This window comes from Rhinopithecus roxellana, chromosome 8, assembly GCF_007565055.1.
Source record: "Rhinopithecus roxellana isolate Shanxi Qingling chromosome 8, ASM756505v1, whole genome shotgun sequence".
Classification (NCBI taxonomy): domain Eukaryota; kingdom Metazoa; phylum Chordata; class Mammalia; order Primates; family Cercopithecidae; genus Rhinopithecus; species Rhinopithecus roxellana.
In genome coordinates, this window is record NC_044556.1 from 79,255,363 (window position 1) to 79,276,067 (window position 20,705).

The 20,705-nt window shown below is 36.8% G+C and overlaps 1 protein-coding gene across 1 annotated transcript; it reads left to right on the plus strand.

Annotated features, from left to right (window-relative positions):
• Positions 1-643: 643 nt before the first annotated feature.
• On the plus strand, positions 644-19,910 carry VCAM1 (vascular cell adhesion molecule 1). Its single transcript, XM_010377244.2, has 9 exons — positions 644-918; positions 1,483-1,758; positions 4,032-4,352; positions 5,645-5,911; positions 10,124-10,399; positions 12,225-12,545; positions 13,440-13,706; positions 15,540-15,806; positions 18,990-19,910. The coding sequence occupies exons 1-9, from the start codon at positions 855-857 to the stop codon at positions 19,148-19,150; spliced, it is 2,220 nt and encodes a 739-aa protein (XP_010375546.1). The 5' UTR covers positions 644-854; the 3' UTR covers positions 19,151-19,910.
• Positions 19,911-20,705: the final 795 nt, after the last annotated feature.

The following is a 20,705-nucleotide window of genomic DNA, read 5'->3' on the forward strand; positions in this document are numbered from 1 at the left end:
TGGATTCCATACACTTGCATGTAAGTCTGCAAAAAAAGTTCCAATTATCCAGCAATTTAACCAAAGTATTGATAACTTTTCTAAAACAAAAGAAAAAAATGATTTCCCTTGTTTTGGCAGCAATTTCAGTTATATTCCTTTACTTTCTACTCAAGAAAATAGTTTCAAAAAGTTGGTATTTGTTGCCAAAAGAACTGTATTTATGAACAAATATAAAACTAAGAAGTTATGATGTCTCCTTTTTAAAAAATGACTCATCGAAAGAAATAACTTTTTCCTTTCTCTTGTGAGAGAAAAAAAATAATCTCTTTTAGAATTGCAAACATATTTCCTTGATGGAGAAAATCAGTTCACATGACATAGTTGTTATGTATCCAGTTCAAAAAATAGAGTAGAATTTACTACTCTGGCTCCTTTTCTGCTCTCCCTACCCTCTTAAACCACATTGGATTCAGAAAGTTTCATTCTGTAATCAGCATTGTCCTTTATCTTTCCAGTAAAGATAGCCTTTTGGAGTCGAAATGAGGAAAAGCCTGTATTTTATAGTTTTGGAAGTGTCTTCTTTTGCCAGGACAGAGGAGCTTCAGCAGTGAGAGCAACTGAAGGGGTTAATACTGGAACTTGGCTGGGTGTCCGTTAAACTTTTTTCCCTGGCTCTGCCCTGGGTTTCCCCTTGAAGGGATTTCCCTCCGCCTCTGCAACAAGACCCTTTATAAAGCACAGACTTTCTATTTCACGCCGCAGCATCGGGCCTCACTGGCTTCAGGAGCTGAATACCCTTTCCAGGCACATACACGTGGGACACAAATTAGGGTTTTGGAACCACTATTTTCTCATCACAACAGCAACTTAAAATGCCTGGGAAGATGGTCGTGAGCTTTGGAGCCTCAAATATACTTTGGATAATGTTTGCAGCTTGTAAGTTATTTTCCTTTATCTGTTTCTAATGTTAGCATTCCATTTTAGCCCTGGTTTTGGCTTCAGTCAGTTTTGCGATAGTAGTGAAGTAGTGAAGTAAAGACACTGTGATTTTAAACAGTAAGAAAAGTTAATTTAACCTAACTTTTAATATGCAATTGAGTTTTGCTATATAATATTGTACTGTAATAGTTAGAGCTGAAAATTGATGTTTTTGGTATCTTTTTTCCAAAGGCAAATGAGTAATTCGGCTTCTGTCTCTAGTTGGTCTGTCTCCTTAGTTTCCTATACTTGACAATGAGGTCAAACTTAGCAAATAACAAAACGGCTTTGATAAATGGGCATCAAGGTTGGAACTGAGAATTCTCTTTAGTGAAGATGATTCCATAAACTTTTTTGAAAGTGACTTCGGTGCTTTTTGGCTACCTTGCAGTTAGTTTGAAGCGGTTTAGGAAAGAGATCAGTCTGATCATATTTTAGACATTATACACAGAAGAAGGAGTAGAATACTAGACAAATTAGTGGTAAATTTGCTTCTGTCTTTTTTTTTTTTTGCTGTTGCAGCTCAAGCTTTTAAGATCGAGACCACCCCAGAATCTAAATCTCTCGCTCAGATTGGTGACTCCGTCTCACTGACTTGCAGCACCACAGGCTGCGAGTCCCCATCTTTCTCTTGGAGAACCCAGATAGATAGTCCTCTGAATGGGAAGGTGAGGAATGAGGGGACCACGTCTACGCTGACCATGAATCCTGTTAGTTTTGGAAACGAACACTCTTACCTGTGCACAGCAACTTGTGGATCTAGGAAATTGGAAAAAGGAATCCAGGTGGAGATCTTCTGTGAGTGCTTTAGAAAATCTTCGTTTTTCTCTCAATTTTACTTTAAAATTGCTTTTTAAAAATGATATTTAAAAAAAGTTTTAAAATGGATATTGGTGTACAGATTCTTGGCTGAAGAACACACAACATCAGGAAAGCTAGGGACAGCTAAGGCCAGCATGAGAGAGAGCAGGAATCCAAATCTTGGCTTCTGTTTCCTCCTCTGCCGCAAACACAGTGACCATGTATAAGACTCAATATCTCTGGGCTCCGGTTTCCTTAGCTGTAAAATGATCATTTCTAAGGTTCTTTTTGTTTTATTAAAAAATCTTTCCACTTGATTATATCCTTACATGTTTACTTGCTTATGTCTCTGAGTGATTTATGAATTCCATCCTTCAGGGATTTTCTATTCATTTATTCTTATGCAATTTGATGCTTAAAATTAGTTTAAACATTAAGTAGATCTATAATTAGTAATAGGTATTAGTATAAAAGTGTTCTCCTTAGACATAATTGTTAATATCTGCAAACGTTTCACTCATTTGACTTTGGTGTTGACACATTTAGGATTTTTTTTTTTTTTTTTTTTTTTTGGTGCCATGAAGACTTGGTGCTCAACCGCTCAACTTCAAAGATATTTATATAATGAATTAGATTTGCCTCATGAACGTGAGTGGATGTCCCTAGTTTACCAGCCTGCCAAAATGCATCCCACTCCATTCTCCATTCAGCAAACAAAGTTAGCAAGAGGAGTAAAAAACTAACCAGACACAAATCATTTGCCTTTTGTTACCCATGGCCTCTCTTTCTAAAAAACTGAACCCATTTATGGTCGTGTCTTCATGAAGACCTCATTTGATTATAATTACTTTGGTTCCGTTCTGTTGTACCAGAGCCCAACTTTTCCCAGTAACCTTAATTGATTCTGCAACAAGCCCCATGTGTTGCTCAAGCTTCCCAAGAAACTGTGCTTGGCCGGCTGCTTTCAATTATGCTGGTTGTACATGCATAGTTTATGTCTGTGCAGCCTCCTGAGCTCCTTAAAAGCTTCCCTTATGTAAATACAGGGAAAAGTAGCAAGTTCTTATGTTACCTGACATCAAACTGTGTGGATTAGAGGAACGTTTCTTACCGAATATGAGGGACAGAAATTATTGCTGGAAAAATGAAAAATACCATGTTTCTTCACATAGCAAAGAATTTCCAGCTCCTTTCTCTTTTGCCCACTAGTACCAAATAGTTGAAGATTTAAAAAAGAGAAATGAAGACGCTTCTGGCTTTAATTTTCTTGCCTGAGGTTTTTCCTCCAAGAGTGTCTGTTTTTCATTATGTATAACAGTTCTGTCTCCTTTCCACATTTGATTGTAACAGTGGTTAGAGTTGAGACCTTTGTATTCTTTTTGTTACACAGAGTTTTGAATCCACCAATATGTTACTTCATGACAATGTGTAATGAGAAAGGTAACGCTTGCAAAGGAGGCAATGGCTACGAGTAGTACATTTCCTTGTACTAGAAGCTTCAATGGAACACTTGGTGGGATACTGAGTTAGGCATTTCAGGAGGCAAATATGTGTTCCAGAACATAAAGATTGCACAAATGTATCTTTCTGGTGGATGAATTCCTATCAGAGGCACTGTTTTCAGAAGCTAATTACTTAAAGTTGGTCTTTTCATTTCTTAGAATATCTTGACAATAACTATTCTTTGCAATGACATTCCAAGCCTTACAGTCATTATCTGTAAAATGGAAATATATCTGCCCTGACTATAATAAGAAAATGTGATGTAACATAAGGTAAATCTGTAGTAGCAAAACCAAGTAATAGAAATCCTGAATTTAAATCCCAGCTTTACCATTTACTAGGTGTGTGACCTTAGACAAGTTATGTAAATGTACTAAGTCCAAGTCTTCTTTTCTGTGAAATGTGATCTCTATCTCCTAGAGTTGTTGTGAGGATAAAATAAAATAATTAATGTTAAATCTATAGCGCAGTGACAGCCACATGTAAGGTTCAATATAAACATTATTTTTTCTTCCTTCTTTTACTGTAATAACATGCAACCCTTAATATATACAGGATCAGAATAGAATAATGTTCTAAAAAATGTTTGCTTCCATTTCTTGCGCCTTGAACTCACCCCAAATCATGAAGGGCTATTTAAACAATTTTTCTGTATTAAGACTGTATTAACAAAAACACTAGACTTGATTTGTATTGTGTTAAAGCAGTAAGAGACCTTATATCCCATGAGCAAAAAGCCCATCCATGTATTTGTTTGGCCTTTTCAGCTTTTCCTAGGGATCCAGAGATTCATCTGAGTGGTCCTCTGGAGGCTGGGAAGCCGATCACAGTCAAGTGTTTGGTTGCTGATGTATACCCATTTGACAGGCTGGAGATAGACTTAATGAAAGGAGATCGTCTCATGAAGAGTCAGGAATTTCTGGAGGATGCAGACAGGAAGTCCCTGGAAACCAAGAGTTTGGAAGTAACCTTTACTCCTGTCATTGAAGATATTGGGAAAGTTCTTGTTTGCCGAGCTAAATTACAGATTGATGAAATGGATTCTGTGCCCACAGAAAGGGAAGCTGTAAAAGAATTGCAAGTCTACAGTAAGTACTTGTGCGATGTGTTCCAGTCTTTGTGGGAATCCCACTTCGGTTGTGTATAGCAATAAACTTAGCAGCAAAGTAAAAAAAAAAACAAAAAACTTGTATATAGTTTGTATTCCATTTGTATTCATTGAGAACATAATGTTTGCCAATAGTACAATTCAATGAAAAGAACACTGGATTTGGATTGAGAAGACTTGAGCTTAATTTCTGGCTCTATTAACTGTGTAAGTTTGGGTTACTTAATTTCTCTATTTCCCAGGGTATAAAATGGGAGTAGTCATACCACCAGATTGAGTAGTGGGAAATAGGTTCAAATAATAAAACATTTTAATATTGTTTTGTAAACTCTTATAGTATGCCTTGAAATATTACTTGGACAGGTACAGAAACTTGACAAGGTGAGCAGTTATTCTCTCTGTGTGTGTATGTGTGTGTGTATGCATATGCACATACATACATATGTGCATTGGACAGGGGAAAAATGATGGGGTTTGATTGCCTCCAATCTGCCTGATACTGCCAGGGGATTTATGGGAGTCTTGTAGTCCCAGCATTGTGTAGGAGTGGGCTCACTGTGCTTTGTTCTAGACTAAAATGCTATGTTCTGCACTGGGCACCACATTTAAAAGGAGTATTGCCAGCTATGGCATGTTTAGCTGAAAGAGAATGAGCTGGGAAGGCTTTTAACAATATTTTGAGAAGAATAGTCAAGATAGAGGATATTTTTCCTAAGAGAATACAAAACCTGGAAAAGAGAGCTCTAATTAAGCATTTGAAAGACAGTTATATGAAAGAGTGATTTACCTTTTTCTGTAACAGCACAGGGCTGAATTATGGCCAATATGTTTAAATTAGTATAGAGAGAAGATTTCAGCAAAATAGGGAGAAATGTGCTAATACATAGAACTGTCCAAAAATCAAATTGACTCTTTTGGAAAGCAATGGGTTGATTCTCTCAGTAAATGTTGAAGTTGACTTGAATGGGCACTTGGCAAGAATGCTTAAATGGGACTCCTACCCTTTAGTGGGAGGTTAAGCCACATGGTTCTTCTTAATTTCTGACTATCTCTAACCATCTGAAAAACATGAAACATCAACTAAACTTGATCAGTTTAGTCAGAAACGGGATAGATTATTTTGAATGATTCAGCAGTTCTTTATACTAGTTTGGCAGAGTAATTTCATCAAATTGGTGGAAGCACATAAATACTGTCTAAGAGAAATACATTCCCTCTGCTGCACTGGGATGATGCTTAGCAATTGCTAATATTATTTTTTTGCCTTTTCAGTATCACCTAAGAATACAGTTATTTCTGTGAATCCATCCACAAGGCTACAAGAAGGTGGCTCTGTGACCATGACCTGTTCCAGTGAGGGTCTACCACCTCCAGAGATTTTCTGGAGTAAGAAATTAGATAATGGGAATCTACAGCACCTTTCTGGGAATGCAACTCTCACCTTAATTGCTATGAGGATGGAAGATTCTGGAATTTATGTGTGTGAAGGAGTTAATTTGATTGGGAAAAACAGAAAAGAGGTAGAATTAATTGTTCAAGGTGAGTAGAATGTGAAAAAGGAATGACAAAGGTGCTGTCACTGGGATTTGAGCAATAGTCACACAGCTTCAATGCTGAAATTGCTTCCCTTAGTTTCACTGATGACCTATCTGGTTGCCATAGCCTTTAGCACAAATATATGTTTATCTTACTAGTACTTCTTAGAAGTCTTCCCTCCCAGAGTTTCCATGGCTCTGCTTTTCTGATTCTTTTTCATCTCAAACCACTTTTTCTCTGCTTCATTCCCTCACTTTTTATCTTCCTCCTGCCCCTGGGATACTGATATTTTCAAGTTTACATCCCTGGGTCCTCTTCTCTTCTCACGCTAGACTCCCAAGAATTGGACTACAATATGTTGATTACTCCAAAACTCATGTTCCAATTCCATGCTGTTAATTCCTGTCAGTTCTACCTCAAAATGCTCCCCAGAATATGACCTCTTCTTCACCCCACTTGCCATTGCCTTAGTTTATCATCTCTTACTTGGGCTCTTACAAGATATTCTTACATAACAGCATTCACTAAACACCAGATATGTTTCTGGTACTTTACATATGCCATCTTCAAGAAATAACTAAAAAGTAAGTATTTTGTATTCATTTTACAGATGAGAGAGTGGAATCTCCCAGAGATTAATAATGACACCACCTATTGATTGTACACCTAATGTTTCCCAGGAATTCTACATTCTGCTTTATATATTTTATCGCATTAATCTTTACCGCAACACTATTAAAAACCCGGGCTCAGGATAGTTCATACTTTTTCTAGGGCTAAATAGCTCTTTAGTTGCATTTACTATGATTTTAATACAGGTTAATTTTAATGAAAACCCCTTTGACTTTTTAATTTTATAGCTAATTATGTTTGTATTTCTTCTTAGAAATATTTTTAATTGATAAATCATGATTGTTTATAGATTACAATGTGATGTTTGATATAGGTATACAATGTAGAATGATTAAGTCAAGTCAACATATTCATTGCCTCACTTATTCTTTTGTGGTGATACATCTGAAATTCACTTTCTTAGGTATTTTTAAATACACAATATATTATTGTTAACTATAGTCATCATGATGTACAGTAGATCTCAACAACTTACTCTCCCGTCTAACTGAACCTTTGTACCCATTGACCAACATCTCCTCCTTCCCTTCCTCTCCTCGCCCCAGCCTCTGGTAACCACCATTCTACTCTCTACTTCTATGACTTTAGAAGTAGATCCCACATGTAAGTGAGATCATGAGGTACTGGTCTCTCTGTGCCTGGCTTGTTTCACTTAGCATAATGTCCTCTGGGTTCATCCCTTTTGTTGCAAATGACAGAATTTCCTCTTTTGTTTTTTAAGGCTGAATAATATTTCACATTATTTTGTGGCTAATTATCTTTACATAGTCTACCTGCTATGTAGACATTCTGTCCCTAGAATAATAAATCTTATGCACTACTCCCAGGGTTTATTACCTTAAACAAAAAGGTGCTCATTTTCTATAACTTCAATCCATTTCTTAAAACTGTCACACAAAACTCTTTATGATCTGGCCAGAAACTACCTTTGCAGTTTTGTTGATGACTTGGTGCCCCTGCTTATGCTGTTTCTTTTGCCTAAAATGGCCTTTCTCCTTCCTTCATCTGGCAAAGTCTTAGCCATTCTCCAATACGAAGCTCATGTCAGCCTCCCAGTTCCAGATTGTGTCAGACCAAACTACATATTCTTTCCTTCGTGTACACTCGACACTCCTTATAGTCATGTATGCAGTTCTGTTCAGTTCAACACATATTAAGAGCCCTTGTCCAAGAATCCAAGAATTCTACTTGGTACTAGGGGTACAGACATGAAAAAGATATGACAACTGCCCTAGGGGAGCATACAAACTAGGAAGGAAGGACAGGCATATACATAGTTAACTCAAATATTCCTTAGTAAGAGCCAAAACAGTATATCTTTTTAAATGTGCCTTTCCACTAAACTGTGAATTCCTGCTCTGGGCACGATGGTTCAAGCCTATAATCCCAGCACTTTGGGAAGCTTAGGTGGAAGGATTGCTTGAGGCCAGGAGTACAAGACCAGCCTGGGCAACATAGTCAGACCTCCGTTTCTATTTAATTTAAAAAAAAAAATCTGTAAACTCCTTAAAGTCAGGAATTTGTGTGTGTGTGTGTGTGTGTGTGTGTGTGTGTGAATGCTTAGATTCTTAGCACAGTACCTAACACATAATGAATGTTCAGTAAATGTTTGCTGAATTAATAGATTATAAACATGGGTAGCATAGTCTTGTTTGTTTGTTTTAGGAAATGAGGTCTTGCTATGTTGCCCAGACTGAACTTGAACTCCTGGGCTCAACTGATCCTCCCACCCTAGCTGCCTGAGTAGCTGGGACTATAGGCACGTGCCACCCAGCTGTAGTGACACCCAGCTCAACACAAATTTTTAAAATGTGAAAACATGGTATTTAAACTTGGATGATTAAAATAAAAATAAAACTCACCATAAGTAGATTATCTCAGCTGGATGTTAGGTTAGCATTCTCAAGTGACCAGGAAAGATGTTATACCAATAAAAGTATGTAAAGCTAATCATTCACCCTGGAATAATGCCACTCCATAATAAACCGTATCCTATTCCAGTGTACAAAGGATACGTATTTTGGGGTTGGGGAGAGTTGTTTTGCACTTTGCATCACATGGGATACTACTGGCCTAAAGTACTGAAAGTACTTTCAAAGAAACTTTCAGCTACCTAAAAGAGTTACTCCTCCAGTGGTTCCAAGTTCACATGGCAATACATGTGGTCACTGTAAAGAATGACTTAGAAATGTTCACAGACAGGCAGTGGATCTGTTTTTAAAGTTCCTCATTCTGACGTTAGCCTATAAGAAATTCGGAAGCTCTGGTTGTTTTTGTGAATGAGCTCTCTTTCAACGTCTAATAGTATATCAGTTTATTGAGGTAATTTGAGGAGAATCTTCTTCAGAAACTACTAAGATGTCACAATTAGAGAAACTTATTAAGAAAAATAACTTATGACACAGATGAGAACCATGCAAAATGTAACATGTTTGGATTATTTGTATATTGAGATTTCTTTCTTTAAGCTCAAGCCTGTAATTTACAAGTAAGATTTCAGTGATTTTTATGGGGGTCTCATCTGTTGCTTTCAGAGTTGCCCAGACACTCTCAGTTTCTTCAGGGGAACAGAGCCGAGATGTGGGGTTCCCTTTCTCCCTAAATAGCAGTCATCCAAAAGAAGCCCATGTACCCAGCAGGGACAGTGCTGATGACCAAAGGACATTCCTGGATATTTGAGTCTTAGGAGTTTGCCCTCACATCTCAGTTTTCAGACCCTGAAATAATTGTAAAGTATTTTTATATTGCATCAGGCAAATTTTGGAGGTGACTTATGTATCACTTTAATGCTTAGATTATGACTTTGATTTCAGGGTGATTCTATGTGACTTTCAATGGTATAACTGTATTATTGGAACAGAAGCTCTAAATGCTTGTCCACTGTGGGTATTATATCTAATTAAGGGACCTTTTTTGTAGCTTTTTCCAGTACCTTTTTTAGATCATTTTATCTCCATATGAGGATGACTCGATTTAGTTGTTGTAGCAACTGAAAAACTGGGATCTTGAATCAGACCCACCTGGCATCAAGTCCTAATTTTGTTACTTGCAAACTGGGCACAGTTATTTAGCATTTCTGAGCCTACATTTCCTCAAGAAGGAAAACGAGGGGTAAAAAGAGGAAGAGAAAGACTAGAAGCAGAAAGAGAAGGCAAAGAAGAAAGAATAGTACTAGTGTACGAAATTGTTGATTTTATATATATATATATATATAATATAGTAATTTAGATAGTGCTTGACACACAAAAACCACTTAAATTCTTTGAGTGATTGTCCACTCTGACAGGGATTTGATAAACTACATTTGAGCAGAGACTATTATTGCTATGAAGATACCAACCTCTCTTGACAAATTTTTATCTATTCAATTTGTTAAATGAACGAATCAACAAACTATAATGGTTTCATTCTATAAGATGTGGTCTCATTTCTGATAGTCCCAAGGTGGAAAAGAGTAATTTCTTGTTGGCATAGATATTAACTGAAAGGAGATCCGGAAAAAAAAAGATCATATGTCAGAATGTGATGAAAGAAGAAAATAATCTTACGTTCTTTTCATCTTGCTTTCCACTTCTGTCCCAGAGAAACCATTTACTGTTGAGATCTCCCCTGGACCCCGGATTGCTGCTCAGATTGGAGACTCAGTTGTGTTGACATGTAGTGTTATGGGCTGTGAGTCCCCGTCTTTCTCCTGGAGAACTCAGATAGACAGCCCTCTGAGCGGGAAGGTGAGGAGTGAGGGAACCAATTCCACGCTGACCCTGAGCCCTGTGAGTTTTGAGAACGAACACTCTTATCTGTGCACAGTGACTTGTGGACGTAAGAAACTGGAAAAGGGAATCCAGGTGGAGCTCTACTGTAAGTGGTTTTCAGAATTGTTTATTTTATTTTATTTTTTTCCAGTTCTATTGGAAGAAAAAGAATGCACGTCTGTGATGTGCAATGAGATCCTTATGTCTAGAAAAGGAATTTAGCATTACGAATTTTGTTCCTAAATCTGAATCGGAATGGTTTGATACAACATTATTAGCCTAAATCTCAAGTATGTATTACATATGTACACAGCACCCACAATCCTTGGTTTATGCCTTGTCAATACTCTCTCATCATGCACTTGAACACACTACATGCTGGAGGTGAGTGCATTGGGGTCAGTGCCCATTCAGATGACTGGGTGGAGGTGACTACTCCAGCTACTCCAGTTGGAAACGAGTAGTTTTAAACTATTTTAAGGCACTGCTTTAAAGCACATTTGAAGTGCTGTCTGCAGGATGGGAAAAAAAATAAGGGAATAGGAAGCAGAAGGAAGCCAAAATTAAAGATAAGGAATTAGGTTGGAGATGGGGATGGTCAGTGGTAGTGGCTAAGGTGAAAAGCAGAATCAGGAAGCAGCATTAGATCTTAATGTTGATTTATGCCACCTACATATACTACACTTTCTCTTACTCTTCTTGTTGTCTTAATAAACACTCTTCGCAACCTCAAATCTCTGTGAACTTGACATTGCTGGAGTCCCTCAGTCCATATTGAATGAAGGACAAAATATGCAAAGTGACCATAAAGTTATTTTTTTGAGAGGGTCACTCTGCCTTGAGTTCTCACTTCAGTAGAACTCAAGAGAACATATTGTAGAGATTTTCTACCAGAAACCCTGCCCAAACTTGTGATACCCTTCAAGATTTTGTTCAGAATGGGTTACAGTATGCCTGTAAATGGATTTGAGTCTCTCAAAAGGAGGATACATTTTATTTGCATTATTATATTACCCAGAGTCCATGATCTGCTGAGATAGGCACATTCCCAGCAGAAATGAGAACCAGCAGTGGAGTCTTATTGCAACATAGAAATATTTGAGCATGTATCACTTTAACAACATTTTTGTTAAGGAAAAATATGTTTAAGCATTATTCTTGCCCTTGATAGCTATTTTAGTCTCATTTTTATTGATTTGTGCTGTATTATAAAGACTAGAGTTAAGCGGTTCTTTTCTTGATTACAAGTATTATCTGAGAAATATTTAAAACTTGCTGCCTAAATTTGGTCATTAAAATTTAAACTAAGTTGAGAACTTCCTTGTTTGTCTTATTTGATACTGAGAGACTGCACAGCTGTGTAAAACCAAAGCTGGGCTCTGAGGTCAGAGAGATACGGATTCTCAGCCCATCTCATTGACTTCAACTAGATATAATGCATGAGGAAAGTCTCTTAGCCTCTGTATGTTTCAGTATTCCTGGCCATAAAATAACTAATACCCATTTTACATAGCTGTTTTGAAGACTGAGATAATGAATATTAGAGGACTAGTTTATACTAAGTATTCAACATAACATGGCAAATTTTAAAACATGTAAAATATATACTTACTAAATAAGATAGTGGAAGCTGATGTGTACTTAGGATCAAGCTATGGCACACAGCAAGACTGCATATTAAGAAGAAAAAAAATAAGTGAAAATTTATTATTCAAGGACTGGATAGGCTAAGTAGTTTTTGTTTCTAACATTATGCATATATAATATCATAAATATGTCATTTATAAATACTGTCGTTACTTATATATTGACAGTCATTCTATCCCAGGTCAATTAAAGCTGTCATTTTTAGGCCTTTACATTTAATAAAGCTTAGCTCAATTTTTCCTTGAATATCGCGTATAAAAATCATTTTTGCTTGCATTTTGCAGCATTCCCTAGAGATCCAGAAATCGAGATAGGAGGTGTCCTTATGAGTGAGAGCCCCATCACTGTAAGCTGCAAGGTTTCTAGTGTGTACCCCCTTGACCGGTTGGAGATTGAATTACTTAAGGGGGAGACTGTTCTGGAGAATAAAGAGTTTTTGGAGGATACAGATATGAAATCTCTAGAGAACAAAAGTTTGGAAGCGACCTTCATCCCTACCACTGAAGATACTGGAAAAGCTCTTGTTTGCCAGGCTAAGTTACATATTGATGAAATGGAATTCGAACCCAAACAAAGGCAGAGTACACAGACACTTTATGTCAATGGTAAGTACATACGTGAGGTATCTACAGTTTAATACCTGTCTCTTATCGTGTTTGCCAGGCAATAGTTAACATAAGGTTAATAGTTAAAAACTCTGTGGAGAAAAAACATAATTGAAAAGAAATTTCAAAATAATAATGATTGTAACAAATCACCCTCCCTAAACTTAAAATAGTAACTATTTACTGGCTTATGATGCTTTGAGTTGGCAATTTAGGAATGGGCCAGCTAGGCAGTTATTCTGCTCGATATGGTATTAGCTGACCTCGCTCATGCATTTTCTGTAAGGTTAGCAGGACTGGCTGGTCTCAGATGACTTCATCCACATGTCTGGAGCCATATCTGGGATGACTTGGCCTCTCTTTCTTTATGTGTTGTCACCCTGAGGAACAGTAGCCTAGATTTACTCACCAGAGCTCAGTTTTCAAGAAGGTGTAAATGAAAGCAGCCTCTTCAAGGCCTGGGTTTGGAAGTCCTACAGTGTTACTTCTTCCACATTCTATTAGTTAAAGTGAGTCATGAGGCCAGCCTAGAGTTTCAAGGGGTGGAAAAATAGACCACATCTTTTCACAGAAGGAGATTCAAATAATTCATAGTCTTGTTGACTCTACCATAAATGGCAGTACACACTATCGTTGATCCTCGTCATTCTTTGATTACAAGGGAGGGTATACTGAACTTACTTCCATTAGAAAACACCATGACGTGTCCATGTTCTGCTCTATCATTTGGTATCGGCTAAAGTAAATAAGGACCAAAACCTCTTGTGTTAAATTATCAAGGTTTATAAACTGTTTGAGTCTGCTGAACCCATAGCCCAGTTTTGCAACATTATTAAAACTCTTTGGAACTCAGGGCATAAGGGGTCCAGCTAACAAGCCTCTCTGCCTTTTCAGTTGCCCCCAGAGATACAGCCATCTTGGTCAGCCCTTCCTCCGTCCTGGAGGAAGGCAGTTCTGTGAATATGACATGCTTGAGCCACGGCCTTCCTGCTCCGAAAATCCTATGGAGCAGGCAGCTACCTAATGGGGAGCTACAGCCTATTTCTGAGAATGCAACTCTCACCTTAATTTCTACAAAAATGGAAGATTCTGGAGTTTATGTATGTGAAGGAATTAACCAGGCTGGAAGAAGCAGAAAAGAAGTGGAATTAATTATCCAAGGTGAGCAGAGTGTGAGTAATGAGTTATCCTTGCTAGTAATTTTTTTGGTTATGTTACTGATTATGAGTAAAGTCTTTGAAAACAAAATTTTTACTACAAAAGTGTGTTGAGGGTTTTGAAGAGCTTATGATGTTTCCAATGTATGGAGAAATCTCCTGAAATTGTCCTTTCTCATGAATCGTTACAAGTTTCTTATCCTGAGATTCTTTTAAACTCAAGTGAAATGCAAGCCTTCAGGACCTGTGTCAGAAGTTCCAGTTACACTTATGAGGCAATGGTTATGGTGTTGAGATAAGAATAGGAAGAGGAATATCTTCATTTGGAATTATGTAGGATTAAAGTCACCATATCTGGCTGAATTGAACTCTGAGTGGCAATCTCACAAGATGGCCAGTAGTATTTGCTTAGAAGCCTCAGCTGGCACTTAAGTCTTTTGCAAATTCCGAGATTATTAGTAGCCGTGACTCTGTCCTCTGGTTCATCAGCCTGACAGCATGGAACCACTAAAGTAGATTAAGTCAACAGATCTAGGCCCCTTCTCTTTAGGATGGAGACCCAAGATTGAGAAAAAGACAATTCCTAGTTTGCAGGTTGAAGCCATATGGAGTTATGAGCAAAATCAAGTGATCAATGTGGATTTCCTCCATCCCTTCCCCTTTAGGTATGAGGGTTCTTATCTTTGCCAGGGCTATCATTTCCTCTCTTACACCTTGGCATTATTCCCACTAAGATATTAGTGACTTTCTTGTTACCTCAACTCAATAAGATTTGTATTTTAGAAGAAGAATCTTGGAAATGCAATGCACATCCTTAAAAAACAGACAACCAACCAACCAACCAAACAAACAAAAAAACCTTTTGGGTGGTTGTCATGACCTTGGAAATAGGGAAAGAATTTCAAATCAACTTACAAAATAGAAGACCTTAATAGGGATTAAAAATTGGTGATATGGTACCTGCATCCACCAGTTGTTGCATTAATAGAGAAGTTATATGTCAAATACTTAGCTCAGTGCCTAGAACTTAATAAATGGCAGTAGTGTTGTTAAGGAGAGTAAAAAAGCCGCATCTGTACAGCTTAACTTCTTGATTGAAGGATCCAACTCAAAACTCAGAAACCTGTAAAAGCCTTTGTACTTCAAGGAAATTTTTGCAAAACAGTATAACAAAAAATTAATTTTCTGTTTCACATCTGAATTCTATAGCTCTTTATTAAACACTGTGATTTGTCAATTTTCACACTGCTATAAAGATACTACTTGAGATTGGTAATTTATAAGAGAGGTTTAATACAGTTCCACATGGCTGGGAACACCTCACAAAATGTGCAATCATGGCAGAGGAGAAAGGGAAGCAAGGCACATCTTAGTATGGTGGCAGGCCAGAGAGGGTGAGGACCTGCCACACTTTAAGACCAAAAGTTCTCGTAAAAACTCACTCACAATCATGAGAACAGCAAGGGGGAAACAGCCCCCATGATCCAATCACCTCTCAGCAGGTTCCTCCCTCAAAACCTGGGGATTACAATTCAAGTTGAGACCCGGATGGGGACACAGAGCCAAACCATATCAAACACCTATTATTTGTGCTAGGCTGGGTAAATAATTATATTAAGGGACATGAAAGAAGCATAAACCATGTACTCTCTTAGTTAAAACATGATCATTTCCAACAATCTAGCAATGCTCGACTTCTTTACTTGCTCTTCTTAACATTTAATGCAAACACTTAGCACAAATAGCTCCATGGAAGCTGTGGTTGATGTCACTGAATTAATATGGAATTGGTTCATATTTCACTCAATCAGAGATGCCTTTTAAATTCTCTTTACAGTTACTCCAAAAGACATAAAACTTACAGCTTTTCCTTCTGAGAGTGTCAAAGAAGGAGACACTGTCATCATCTCTTGTACATGTGGAAATGTTCCAGAAACATGGATAATCCTGAAGAAAAAAGCACAGACAGGAGACACAGTACTAAAATCTATAGATGGTGCCTATACCATCCAAAAGGCCCAGTTGAAGGATGCGGGGGTATACGAATGTGAATCTAAAAACAAAGTTGGCTCACAATTAAGAAGTTTAACACTTGATGTTCAAGGTGAGTTTGTTTTGAGTTTTTGTTTTTGTTTTGTTGGTAGTAGTTCAGAGGTTCCATGGATTACTAAGAGTTTCCAATATTTGATGAATGAGTTGGCAAAATGGAGCTGTGGTTTTTTTCTTAATGGTTCTTGGAATAATCAAGCACAGCTGCTTTATCCTATAAAGTTTAGCCAGGAAGTTGACATTAATCATTCGTGAGTGAGGGATTCCTGCTTGCTTTTTTCAGTTTACAATGTATCATTTGTCTCTGAGGTTTTGCAGTTGCTAAATGTTTAACCATATTTCAAACCTTTTCCCTGGAGGTTATAAGGAAACGAAAGAAGTAGGATTGGCACATTGAAAAAGAAGGGTTCTATCCAGACCCTCTTCCTTTCTACCAGAAGGAAACACTATTTTCTGAACGTAGAGTAACTGCAATTTTCTGGATTGACTCTTTTCAGGATAATAATTGGGAATAGTAAACTTGATCCTGAACAACATAAAAAAATCTCTAGACTATCGAAAAGTCTCATTAAAATTCAAGCTGCTTGCCGTCCCTCCCTATTCTGGTGGACAGAGAAAGAGAGGAGCAATATCCTCACTGGAGAAACTTCAGAGGCCCCTTAATCTCCTAAGCCCTCTTGTGAATGCACAGTAGGTAGGATCTGCTGATTTTATTGGTGAAGTAGAATACATCAGCCTTGGCTGATCAGTCTCACACCCCTTGCACACCAATTAGCTGCTATTGTGTAATGGAAGCCATACTTGGCGGTGGAGTGCAAACAGGACTGCAAACAAATGCCAAGTCTTAAGAGGCCTGGCACTTGGCTATTGGAGTGAGCAATCACTTGTCAATGCAGAGAAAATTTGAACCTACGTCAGAAACAGGTAAAGTTTTTGTTCATCTGCCCAAATTTCTCAAAATGGCAAGCCTTACCATATATATGTTTTCCACCTTCACAGTACCTCCTCAAAACATGCCAGTAGCTATATAGCTATACATCCATCTAGAAATGTTAAAGAAGGGGAAAACAGCATAACTATATGTAAAACTTCAGTCATCCACCTGCAGTGATTATCCTGAAAAGAGTTGATCTAGCTAATGAAGTTACTATGTGTTCAAAGAAGGGAACATTTACTTTGTATCACATCACTCAAAATGATACAGGGGTATATGTAATCAATGCTTCCAATGAGGTTGGGGATGATTCTGGACAGATTGCAATCTCAGTTATGAGCAGGTTGAAATGTATTCATCTCTATTTTCTTTAATCCTTAAAACTTCTGGGCCACCTTTAATTAAGCCTATCCCCAGGAAATTGGTCCCCTAACACTTCTGTAATTCTTTTGTTAATTAATTGTTATCTTTTAAAGACACATCAAACCTGCTTCACTACTTTTTAACTCTCTCACACACATTGCTTTATTTTCTAATTGCTTTATCAAATTAACCACTTATATAGTTGCTCCTTTTTACTCATTATTCAAATGAACAATCAAAGAATATTAAGCACTCAGCTAGAAACTCATGCCCCCCCCAAAACTGAATATAGTTTAAAATAGGTAAATTTTAATGAAAACAAAACAAAAAAAAATGGGCATTTTTCTGGGTATTTTGAACTAGATTTCTTTTGTATTTGGCTGGATTTTTTCTTTGTTTCATTTTGTCTTGGCTTGAATATATTCCATTAATAGAAATCGTCAGGAGTTTTTAAAGATATTCAGTGTTTATACAACAAATAGAAAATTGTATTTGAAGGTTGCCCTGGCAACTACCTTGGCAGCAAATTTGTGTTTTTCTGCCGATGCCTGCGGGGAAGACTGAAAGGCAAAAGATTATATATATTACATTGAAAAGAAAGCAATAGAAATGGAAATACTATTTCTCAGCATGTCATCAATATTGATACCTAATCATAATCATGTTGATGGACATCCCATTCAAATATTACCCTTATATTTGACTAGCTCGGCTCTTGCAAGGGAAAGTCAAAAAGTGAGGCCATTATCATTATGCTTAGGGTGAACCGTTTTTCTTCAATAATTTGAAAAAATGACTTCACATCATCTGATGCTAGTGATTCTTTTTACTTGGTTTACCTCCAGTGACTATCTTCTTCAGATATTCTTATAAAGTTAAGATGTTAAACGATATAGCAGCTGTCAGATGATTTTTTAGCAGATTAGAAAGAATACTAATTTTAAAGTTTTTGTGTGCTGTACCTACTGTGCTCCATTTACAACTAAATGGCAAAGGCAAAATGTAGAGAGAAAAAAATGTTATTAATGTTTAAAAAATACTTTTTTGGTGCCAACTAGGCCAAGCAGTGAGTCAGGTGATGGACCAAAAAGAAAACAGATATACATGTCTTGATGTAATTTATAGCCTAGGGGAGGAAACTAAACTTAATAAGTTATATGGATAAATAATAATTATATGGATAAATGTTTCATTAAAAGCTGTGATAAGGTTTTGAAGGAAAAATGAGTGGGTTTTGAGAATATGTTGAGGTTCTGAATTTAGAATGAGGGAGATATAGATCGGAGAATGCCTCTAAGAGACATTTAAGCTGTAACATAATGTTGTCCAAAGAACTCCAGTTTATCAAAAGATGATATAAATGCTGAAGAGGAAAAATATATTAATATGCCCTATTTCTGACATAAAAACATAGAAACTTTTATATATCTCTGAAAAAGCCATTGGCAAGACTTTTTTTTTTCTCTTACCATCTTATTTGTGGCATTTAGCTATAATGGTCACACTCTGAATGTTATAAGGATTTTCTTAGAGAACTGGTTAGTCATTTCAATTCATGGTCATCAGAGTCCCAGTTCCTTAGTAGATATTTTTATTTCCCAAAGCAAGTGCCTGTCTCCAATTCCTGTTCTTGTTAAAAGAGCCCTAAAAACTTGTACCCTCCCTTCCATTTTACAACTGAACCTGAATCTATTTGAATCCAAGTTTGTAGAAGCCAGCAACTATCATCTTTAGATCCATCATGACCATAGCAACCACCAACTGATTATTTGGATAATTCAGAGAAATATGCATCTTGGGTCCTGATGGTCCTTATCACTGCTTTGATTCCCTTCTCTTTGGAGAACTAGTTGTACTGTTATAATAAAACATGTAACTGTTGTTATTAAATGCTATCTTTTTGTACTAGACATTAATTGCATCCATTTTGTTATTTTCCAGGAAGAGAAAACAACAAAGACTATTTTTCTCCTGAGCTTCTCATGCTCTATTGTGCATCCTCCTTAATAATACCCGCCATTGGAATGATAATTTACTTTGCAAGAAAAGCCAACATGAAGGGATCATATAGTCTTGTAGAAGCACAGAAATCAAAAGTGTAGCTAATGCTTGATATGTTCAACTGGAGACACTATTTTTCTATGCAAATCCTTGATACTGCTCATCATTCCATGAGAAAAACAATGAGCTGAGAGGCAGACTTCTCTGAATGTATTGAACTTGGAAAGAAATGCCCACCTATGCCCCTTGCTCTGAGCAAGAAGTCAAAGGAAAACTTGCTGCCTGAAAAACAGTAACTGCCATCGAGATGAGAGAACTGGAGGAGTTCCTTGATCTGTATATACAATAACATAATTTGTACATATGTAAAATAAAATTGTGCCATAGCAAGATTGCTTAAAATAGCAACACTCTATATTTAGATCGTTAAAATAACTAGTGTTGCTTGGACTATTATAATTTAATGCATGTTAGGAAAATTTCACATTAATATTGACTGACAGCTGACCTTTGTCATCTTTCTTCTATTTTATTGCCTTTAACAAAATTTTACTCCTATAAAGTTTATTGACAGTAATTTCAGGTTTCATAAAGATGCTGGGTTTTATATTTTTATAGACAAATAATAAGCAAAGAGAGCACTGGGTTGACTTTCAGGTACTAAATACCTCAACCTATGGTATAATGGTTGACTGGGTTTCTCTGTATGGTACTGGCATGGTACGGAGATGTTTCACGAAGTTGGTTCATCAGACTCCTGTGCAACTTTCCCAGTGTGGTCTAAAAATGCAACTTTGTTTTTATTTTCTTTTGTAAATGTTTAGGTTTTCTTGAATAGTAAAGTGACAATTTCTGGAATTACAACGGTTGTATGTTTATTTATTATAAACTGCCTCCTTTAGCCACATTGCAGCTCTTTCTGAAATGCCAAGTTATAAGAGTAAAATATTCAAACTATGGAAATAATACAGATACTCAAAATGTGACCCGCAGACTACTTTTATTAAAATTACTGTAGGAACTTGATAAAAATTTAGATTTCTTGGGTGCCAGACTAAGATATTGAATAGAAATGTCTGGTTTTTGGTCCTTGGAATCTGCAATTTTTTAATTTAGAAAAATATACACAAAAAGATGTAATGCAGATGAACATGCACATGTTAATGGACAACAAGTGAACACCTGTGTACAGAACATTAAGAGCAAGAGATAGTATTACTATTCTTCAGAGCCTTTTATATACCACATAGTGATGGCAACGCTCTTCCCTCACTGAGCGGTAACCCATAAATACCCTGAACTCATCATTTCCATGCTTCCTTTGGAGGTTTTATACCTGTCTATGTATCCCTAAGTAGTACATTACTTAGTTTTGCCAGATTTTGCATTTATATAAATACAATCCAATTATACATTTGCCTTGTAACTATTCTTTCACTCAAAGTTATGTTTTTCATAATACATTTATGTTATAGGTCATTCATTTTTTCTCCACTTGGAATGGATTTTTTTTAACTTTTAAGTTAAGGGGTACAAGTTTAGTTTGTTACATGGGTAAACTTGTGTCCTGGGGGTCTACTGTACGGATTATTTCATTAGCGAAGTATTAAGCCTAGTCTCCATTAGTTGATTTTCTTGATCCTCTCCCACTTCTCA